General features: G+C 56.8%; 1 protein-coding gene across 1 annotated transcript in view; it reads right to left on the bottom strand.

Moving 5' to 3' along the window:
- TRPV6 (transient receptor potential cation channel, subfamily V, member 6) overlaps positions 1-8,656 on the bottom strand; it is a 17,982-nt gene extending 9,326 nt beyond the window's left edge. The window contains exons 1-2 of the mRNA XM_006887243.1: positions 8,496-8,656; positions 8,304-8,380 (exon numbers count right to left, since the gene is read on the bottom strand). Of these exons, the coding sequence (XP_006887305.1) occupies positions 8,304-8,380; positions 8,496-8,620 (202 nt within the window). The 5' untranslated portion in view covers positions 8,621-8,656. The remainder of the gene's footprint in view (positions 1-8,303; positions 8,381-8,495) is intronic.
- Between the last annotated feature and the right edge of the window lie 1,250 nt (positions 8,657-9,906).

Here is a 9,906-nt window from a genome sequence, read left to right on the forward strand (position 1 = left end):
GAGGCCTCTTCTCTGTGCACTCAGTTCACCCAGCCCGCACTCTGTCCTCTTAGTGTGGGAGGAGGTGACTGCTGTTCCTGCCCCAGGAGTGGCCGAGGAGGCCTTACACTCTCATCTCTTCAGCCTGTCTGGCTCTGGAAGCTCAGGCCTCCTGAGGCCCCAAACACCCTCAGTAATGCTCCTGGGGCCACATGGCCTGGCTGTGGGCTGAGGGTGTCCGGGAAGTGCCCAGGGGCTGGCCCACACCTGCCCAGAAGGCCCTGTCGCTCCACCTGCAGTGTCTCTGCGCTCCTCAGTGGCAGAGCGGCGCCCAGGATCCAAGTCTGCTCCAGGCCTCTCTCTGTCCTGTGCCTCCCTGCCCTCCTCACTCCCTCCGTTCTCACTCTCTTCTCCACCACCTCACTCCCCTGCATCTGGACAGCACATAAGAAGGGCAGGCTCTCTCAGGCACCCTTCCACTGCATATGGCGGATTCCCGTGACTGGCCATCTGTGAGAAGCTCTGCTCAACCTTGTGGGATCCCACGTGTGGGCCCTGGGACAAGGAGCCCAGGGCCAGGGCTGGGGTTTGCACCTTACACAGGTTCATGTCAAAGTTGGAACACACAACCCCCAGCTTCCTTCATTCTGTCCAGTGGGCCATGGAAGCATCACCTTTACCACAGTGACAGAGCCAAAGAGCCAGAGGACCGCTTCAAGGCTGTCATCCCAGTGGTGGGCAGGATGACTGACGCTGCCCTCTGACCGTCCTCAGGAACATCCAACAGAGACGCTAGGGATCCTTTTACTTTTGGGTTCCTTGGTTAGATCCCAAGAATGCAGTGCTTAGCTATTAACCCAAAGGTCAACAGTTCAAACCCACAAATGTGAAAGATAAGACCATATTCTGCTTAAAGAGTCTCACTGTCATTACCACTGGGTTGGAACTGACTCATAACTGACCCTCCAGTGAGTTTTCAGACATAAATTGCAAGAGAGGAGATTGCCCATTTTTCTCATACAAAGAGACATATGGATCTGGCCCACCTGCCTTTGGGTTGACGGCACAACTTCTTACCTTGCTGGAGGCCCTGTGGAACAGTTCTGTTCTGTCCTATATGATTACCATGAACGGTAAGGGCCTTGACAACAATGTTTGAAATGTCTGAAAATGGTGTCTCTCATGGTGCAGTGCTTATCAAAAGGTCAGTGGTTCAAACCTACCAGCTGCTCTGGGAGAGAAAGACCTAAGAGTCTCCTTTTGTAAAGACGGCAGGCTTGGCCACCCTAACGGGCTGTTTCGTTCTGTCCTCCGCAGCTGCTGGGAGTTGGAACGAACTTGATGACAACACTTCGGGGTTTATGACATGCTGTCACCTTCCCTGCACAACTGCTTCTCTATTGCTTAGGCAAAGCTCTCTTCTCAGACTGCTCCCAGACTGAAAGAAAACCTCTGGTAAGATCTGATCTTATCCCAACTGAGACACACGGCTTTGGGTGCTCTAGAGCCCGAGACATGGAAATCCCACGGAGGGCAGGAGACCTGCCCAAGGGCTCCCAAGGCTGCGTCTTTACAGAGACTCATCACCTGACCTTCAGGAGCTGCTGACCTGCTAGCTACCAGCCACCTAGGCTCCTCCTAAGACACGCAGGCCCTCCGATTTCATTTCATCTCAGTCCAGAGATGACTGGTCTTTCTATGGGAGAGAATGAACCCAGCTATCAAAAACCTTCAAAACTGGACTGATAAACATCATGAAAATGGAGAAAAGACTGAAGTTGTCAAGGACTTCATTTTCCTTAGATCCACAGTCAGTGCCCACGGAAGCAGCATTCAAGACACCACGTGACATACCACATTGGGCAAATCTGTTGCGGAGAATCTCTTTAAAGAGTTAAAAGCAGAGAACTCCTTTGAAACTCATCGTTTCCGGCGGCCACATATGCATGCAGGAGTTGGACAATCATCAGGGAGATCGAACTGGAGTCAATGCTTCAGATTCCAGTCCCGGCAGAGGCTGCCAACCACATCACGAACACACTGGGACAGACGCGCCTGTCCTGGAGGAAGCACGGGGAGAGTGCTCCCCTGACGTGCGGATGGGGACGTCTGTCTCGTGTGCCGTCGACGTGTTCTCAGGAGAGACCAGTCCTTGGAGAAGGACATCGTGTTAGAAAGAGGAGAAGGGAGAGCCCTCAGCCAGATGGGCTGACTCAGAGGTTGCCCCAGGCCCAGGGCATCAGCAGGGGTGACAATGGCGGGACCTAGGCATCTCCTGCTGCTGTGTAGGGGGTTGCTATGTGTCACAACCAACTTGGTGGCATCTAACAATTTATCCACAGACGGTCAACCTATGACTTGCAGGCCACCGGGGGGAGGGGTCCTCCCAGATCTAAGTGTGAAAGATAGCCCTAGAGTCCTCACCTCCCTGTCATTAGCTGTCTGCCCACCCCATGCCCTCGCCCCCAGCCCTGTCCTCACCTTTACAGTCCCCATTTCTGCTGCTCAGCTCCACAAACCTACACCCTCATTTTTGGCTGAGAAACTTCCTTGCACACTGCCTGCATGGACCACCAGTGACCGTGTTGCCATGACGGGTTCTCAAGCACAGAGGCAGTGGCAAGTGTCCCTGCTTACACAGGCCCTGAGATGCCCAAGGATCAGAAAGGCAGGATTCTTTAGCGTCTGTGGCACCGACTTTCCCCTCGGCTCCTTCTGCTCATGTCCTCTCACCACACATCTGCACCCAGGACACCCTTGCTCCCCGCGCCCTGCCCACAGCACACCTCCCTCCTCGAGCAGTCCCCAGCAGGGCCAAGAGGCCTCAGCTCTCCGGCCGCACCGCCACAGGCCAGCCCCAAAGCCAAGCTTAAGCAAACACTCTGGATGTAGAAACACCGGGCTGCTATGCAGACAGAGCTGCAGAACAAGTTTTCTACAGCCTCCTGCTTCCAAGAGTTTGTGGCTCAAGCCCTCATCCCGTTGACGCCTGGGAGCCTGTAACGGACTTGGTGACGAGCCAATACAGTCTTACACATGTGTGTGCATTTGTGCACACCCTTTCACAAGTAACCACACACACGTTAAGAAGCTGCACTCAGTCCCCAGGGCATGTGGTTCGATTCCACCAGCTGCTCCACGGAAAAGGATGGGCAGTCCCTTCCCGTGTGATTAACTACCTCTGAAAACTGCTGGAGGGTCAGCTGTGGGTCGGTTCCGACTCAATAACAACACACCTGGACCCACCCACACATTGCTGTTACTGTGCCTCCGAGCCAGAGCTCTCTCCTGTGGAACAGCTGATGCTCTCAGTGGGCTTGTAGAGGCAGGGATGACGTGGGAGGACACTGCCCATCCTCTCTCACCAACAGCTGCTGGATGGGAACCCTGTACCTTTGCTCTGGCCCTGCGATTCCTTACTACTAAGCACGGGTCTACCTACACACACACACACACACACACACACACACACACACATCTGGACTCTGTGCACACACATGTACACTCGCGCATAGTAGCTTTCATCCACACACACTGACACCTTCACACCCAAGTTGACACTCATGTGCCCACGCTGACACGTTCACACACACGCTGACACACACACACGCTCACACACACCTGCACATGCTTGCCTGGCCTCCCTCTAAGGTGAGGATGTTAGTGAGGGCGGGAACTGGAAGCTGTGTCCTCCTCCTCTGGGCGGTGGGGCCTGAAGGCCCAGAACCCCCTTTCCAGCTCCCCACCCCTGCTTCCTCAAGCTAACTCTCCCTAGAGTGACCGAGGTGAAGGGAATGTGAAAGGTCATCAACCCTACAAGACGGCACCAAGTCCTGGTCGCTGCTCCTCACCGTGGACAGGAGGTGCTCACGGGAGGTTCCTAGCTGTCTGGGCCTGTCCTGTCTCCACACCCCTCTCCTGTGCGCCTTGCCTGCCCCACCTGGCAGGGGCCTGGTGGCCCAGGAGGGATGTGTCTCGCCATCAGACCTCAGCTTCTTAGCCCTGGCAAGTGAAAGCTCAGAACTTCCTGTGGTCATGCCAGCTTTGAATTAAATATAATCGACAAACATCATACATTTTTAAAGTAGTATATTTAAGTATTAGTAGATCTCATGGACATACATCCTTATTTATCTGTGTTTATATTCATGGTGTATCTGAAATTCCTTTTTTGCTAGACCTCCTGGGTTTTATGTGACAGTGCTGGTCAGAGTGCATGCAGGTGAAGGACCAGCGATGGACTGCCCAGCATGGTTTGTGGACAACTGACCTCTTGGGGAGGACAGGGCAAAGCCCAGGGTCCAGGGGGGAGCAGCCAGGGCCTGGGGGTGCTCAGCAGAGCCAGTACTTGCAGTACTAGCTGATGACCATATGGAGGCAGCAGAGAGAGCCCTTGCCCCCGTCCAGAGCAGGACACCCGTCTGCTCTTGAACCCTGATGGAGCCAATAGCCGAAGTGGCCTCTGCAATAGCACCCCATCCCCCAGGACATACCATCCTAGAGTCGAGCTCTGAGTTCAATCCCACACACCTTTCCCAGGTTCCCAAGAGGCTGGGGGCAGGGTGGGGAGGTTTTAATACCTTCTGACTCGAATGGCTAACTTTCAGGGGATCTTTGACACAGAAGACGTGAGATTAGGCCTGGAAGGCCTCACCCACAAACTGGTTTTAAAGCAGTGGTTCCCCGCCAAGACAAGTCCACTCCCTGAGGCTCTGCTTTTACACCTTGGGGAGGCGCTGCTGGCAGCACCCGCTGGGCACAGCCTACAGTGGACAAGACATGCCCCCTCTCCCCCTGCAATAGCGAACTACTTGGTTTAAGGTGTCTAGAGTAATGTGAAACGGAGAAACTCTGACTTGCAGGCATAATTATTCAAATTCCTTTGAAAAGAGTCTTGGCAAGAAAGGAATCACCAAGACCCTGTACAGGTTGGTTTGTCAGGCGTTACATACTAGAGGGAGAATCAACAAAAGAAACCAACCAGAAACTCCAACAGAACCAAAGAGCCCACAGCAGCCAGTGGCCAAGGAGGACATGGAACACCATCCACTGCAGAAGACCTCTCCCAGGTTACTCTACAGGACCCTGAACTTGAAAACCCAAGTCTGGTGTTCTCGTCAGCACCAAGCCCTGCTGCCAAGTCAGCTGTGAGTCACAGGCAGAACTGTGCCCCATTGTTTCCAGGACTGAAGCCTGACAGCTCGCAGGTGGTCAGGAGTGACTGTCCGGCTCTCGGTCAGCTGTGGTTAGCTGTTGCCTCCCATTGGCTCTGACACGGTGACTCTCTGTCCGCAGAAGGAAAGCCCGCAGCTGCCCTGTACCATATTCACACCTCGCTGGGTTGGAGTCCAGTGCTGCAGCGCCGGGCCAGCCCATCTCCTTTCCACTGGCCCTCCTCTTCACCAAGCACAATAGCCTTCCCCGAGGCCTGGGCCTTCCTGGGAACACGTCCGATGTGCACGGGCCCGGTTTCGCCACCTTGATTCTAAGGAGCACTCTGGCTGTACTTCTAAGAGATCTGTTTGTTCCGCTGGCAGTCCAGACGTGTTCAATATTTGGTTAGCAGCTTGTTCAAACCCTTTGCACCACTGATGTCCTGAAGCCAACACTGAACTCGTCGCTGTGGAGTTGGTCCTGATTCCTGTGGGGGCCAGAGGAGACTGGCTCTGCAGGGTTCTCAAGGCTGTGAATTTTAGAGGCAGATCGCCAGGCATTTCTTCTGAGGCTCCTCTGTGTGGGTTCAAACCACTTGCCTTTAGAGGCATAGCTGAGCGTGCAACCATCGGCACCACACGGGGACGTGCTGGATGGATATGATCCCCTGCAGTGCCAGCTGGCGGCAGCCCTCTGTTGGATTTCTGAGGCTGAGACCTTTGTGAAAGGACATAGCACAGCTTCCCCATGCCCCCCAACTGGCTAGTGGATTCCAACTGCTGGTTTTTCAGTTAACAGCCGCATAGACTACACACTAGGCCGCCAGAGCTCCCTCCTGGTCAGGGTTGTCAGGTGGAAATTCCCCTTGGGCTGTTAGCACAAAAGCATGCACACACACGTTTGGGTTGAATGGAAGCACCAGTGGTCCTTGGGGGTGTCCTCTGGGCCACTGGCACCCTGTTCCACCTTGAAGCCCGTGGACAAGCCAGGAGTCTGCAGCCTGTGCCTGGGAGTTGGCAGCCAGCTCTGAAGGGGACTGGGGCAGAGAGCCGGAGGGGAGGCCAGGCCGGAGCTGCAGCCTCAGAACATTCAAGTCCTCAGACATCTTCCTGGGCAGGTGGAGGAAGTGGCAGGGGCCTGAGGCCATGAGCTGGACAGCAGGGACAAGCTGGGACTGGCCCACTTGCTGCCTCTGGGTTCCTGTGCTCCATGCTGCCGGGCATCGACATGGGGCCGAGGCCGGGGGCAGTGTCAACACGCATTGCCCTGGGTCTTCTGTGGCACAGTGTAGAGGGTCCCCACTGTGGAAGGTCCAGGCCTTGAGGGGGATTGGGGCCTGTGAGGACGGGCTGTGGCGGCCTGAGCAGACTGCGCCTTTGTGGAGTGGACCGACAGTCACCTGGGACTCCCAGCTGGTGACAGGAGACAGTCCTCCCATTTCTCAGAGAGCAAGGCGGTTCAAGGTGGACCCTCAGTCAGCGCTGCATCAGAATTGTTATTTTTTCTAGCTAGAGGCTTTTCTTGAGGCCAGAGAGGGGGTGGGGCAGAACACAGGCACTCTGGAGCAAAGAGCAGTCAGGTGGAAGAGTGAGCAGGATATTCCCGGGGCCACATGCTGGGAGGCTCCTGTGTGGGGTGTGCACCTGTGTGTGAGGGTTAGGGTATCGGTGGTTGTGTGAGTGAGTGTGTAGGACTACGTATGCAGTGTGTGCTAGGTTTGTGGCTGTGCGTGTGAGGAGTGTTCAGGGGGGTTTGTGGTGAGTGTGTATGTGACGTATGTGTCCGTGTGTGAGTGTCAGCTGTGTGTGAGACGGTGTGCGCATTGATGTATATGTGGTATATACTCTGGATGTATATAGCGGCATGTGTTACAGGTGGAAGAGTGTGTGTGTGTGGGTGGTGTAGTGTGTCTGCTAGGTGTGTGTGGGTGTATGAAAGGATGTAAGTGTGTGTGTGTATGTGTGTGATGTGGCACGTAGATGAGTGGGGTGTGAGTGTGTGTGTGTTATATGGTGTGTAAGCAGTGGTGGGTGCATGGTGTGTGTGTGTGTGTGTGTGTGTGTGTGTGTGTGAGATACGGCGTGTAGGCAGTGGTAGGTGCATGGGATGTGTGCGTGTAGACACACAAGTGCTAGAGTATGCATACAGGCGTGTGGGTGGGTGCGTGTGTGTGTGCATATGTGTACGTGCACATGCCATCTGGGTAGGTGGATGTAAGCTCAGTGTCCCTTGACCCGTCTCAGGGAAGCCTCACTCCTGGATTTTGGGGAGGAGAAGGCCAAGAGTGGGCCAGGTGGCTCAGACGGGGCCTCTGAAAAGCCAAGTAGAAACCCTCATGCCTCATCCCCACCATCAGGCACTTTTGGGGCCCTCATCCCCAGACCCTGGGCCTCTCTGTATCTGGCTCCCCCAGTCTCGGGGATGAGTGGAATGGTGTGCCCTGTGGTCTAACAATGATACCACTCTGTCACCCCAAGATGTCATCAGCCAAGCATGTGCTCAGCCCCCATCTTCCCAGGCATGGGGGATAGAGGTGGGTGGCTGCAGGGAAAAGGGAAGGCTGTGCTCACAGAAGAACGTCACAGCCCAGCCTGGGACTTGCAGACAAAGGCCAGCCTGCGCCCCTGGGCCAGGGCTGCCTGAACACACAGCAGACCTGTTCCCTGCTGCTCAGGGGCCACAGGGGAAGCCCCACATGCAGGACTTCCTGCTATCCTCCTGGCCCTGGAGAGGGAGCCTACACAGCCTGGTGCCCACAGGCAGGCCCCAGGGCCCAGTGTCCACCTCTCTTCAGCTCCTAGGCTGCCATGGGTGGTGACATCATCAGGGAGTAACCTTCCCACCCCCGGCCCCGGGGGGGGGGGGGCGGGGGTCTCTGAAAATCTGGTATTTGTTCATTTGCTAGTATCTCCCCTTCCAATGGGGAGGGGGACCTGCTGGCTGAGGTTGGGAGCCATGCCTTATTTGTCCCGCCCCCTCAGTCCCTGGAGAGAGGGGTCTCGGCTAGTCTGAGGACCGAAGTGGATAGTGGTGGTCTCTCCAGGTCAAGGGGTGGGTGTGTCTTGCTTTGTCAGCCCCAGCCTGCGGTCTGCATCCCTCCACCCATCCCAGCGCACTCGCACTCCAGGAGGCGCACAGGCACTCTGCTCGCTCAGCTCCAGCAGGCTCACCTGCATCTCCTCCCGGCCAGCACCTCGGGGTGGCCAAGCCCGCGCCCTCGCAGGCCAGCCAGCAGCCCCCGGGAGGCCTTGCGGCGGGAGTGGTCTCCGGAACGGAGTCGCGAGCACCCGTGTCCGCGGCGAAGCCGTCCCGGCCCGCCCGCCCGTGCGCCCCAGCCGCGCAGAAGCGCCCGCGCGTCTCACCTCTGCTGCTGTCGCAGGTGCAGCTCGTCCCGGCCCTGCGCCCACGCCTCGCGCCTCTGCACCCACCCGCGGAACTTGCCCCACAGGCGGAGCAACAGCCCCCTGTCCTGGGCACCCAGCCCCATGGGGCGCGGGGCCGGCTCCCGGGGGCGCTGGGGCCAGAGTCGCCCCCCGCCGGCGCCCCCTAGGCCCGGCCCAACGTCGCCCTGCAGAGGCCCCGTCCCGCTGTGCGCGTCCCACGAGGGACAGACTCGGTGTCCCGGCAGGAACTGGGGCCCCGGAGAGCAGCTCGGCAGCCGGGACACTCCCTCCTCCGCCTCCCAATTACCTGCGATTAAAGGGGCAGGCGCGCACCTGGCCGCGGACTTGCGCAAACCTTCTCCCTGCCCTCAGGGCTCTCAGGGATAGTGCGGCTTCCTTCGACTTTGGGGTGTTCTTGACCTTTCTTAGAACGGTCTGGCCGGACCAGGCAGGGCAGAAGGGGTCAGGGTGGGCTGAAGAGACGCCTTTCCTGGGCTCACCAGCAAGCCTCGGAGCCTCTCTCTCCCCGCCCAGAACAGCTGCTCACAGCGAGCTCCTTAGTTCTCTCCTGCCCTCCCACAGCCCCTCTCCCACTTGGAGCCCTTGGAAGCAAAGGTCACCAACTTGTCTCCAAACGACCAGCAGATAGCCAGGGTCAACATTTGAGATGCACATTCTTCTCTGTCCGTGTTTAAAATCCTTTCAAGAAATGAAAGCTGCAGATGGGGCTGGGGACATCAGCTCTGACCCCTGCAGTCAACAAACTCTGAACAGGGGCCTCTGAGCTGCCCGCCAGCAACTGGGTGACCCATGAAGTAGGTAGGGCACTTGGGTCAGTCTGTGTCTCAGGTAATAGCGTGGAGGAATTATAGAGAATAGACCTGTCTTTGGGGTTGAGGGCAAGGGGTTTTGGCCTTTCTCAATGTGACCCAGCAGTTCACTTGGTCTGTGAGGGGGTCTAGTGTCCACTGCTCACAGGGCAGTGAGCGGGAGAGGCCAGATTCTCTCCCCAGCTCCATCCTTCCTGCATCCACTCATCCTGTCCTAGGGCATGAAGTGATCACACAGGGCCCACAGGTGACAAGGCACAGATGTTCCTGTTCACACTCACTACCGGGGTCTGGCACGAGAGGGTCACTGTGTTCAGATGAGGAGAGGCACTGACTCTCTGAATCTCACTGCAGGGTAGTGACATGGCCAGCATGATGGTTCCCTCAGCCCACGTGTGTGCAGTGGCCACTGGGCCAGCCCTGATGTCTTCCTGCTGGAGTTATGTGTGCATGGTTGTGAGATGTGTGTGTTGTGCATGATATGCAGTGTGTGCGTGGTCTGTGTGGTGCATGCTATGCACGTGTTTGTGCACGGGACATGTGTGTGTCCATATCACATA

This window comes from Elephantulus edwardii, unplaced genomic scaffold (genome assembly GCF_000299155.1).
Source record: "Elephantulus edwardii isolate Elephantulus edwardi_28Jun2011 unplaced genomic scaffold, EleEdw1.0 scaffold00055, whole genome shotgun sequence".
Classification (NCBI taxonomy): domain Eukaryota; kingdom Metazoa; phylum Chordata; class Mammalia; order Macroscelidea; family Macroscelididae; genus Elephantulus; species Elephantulus edwardii.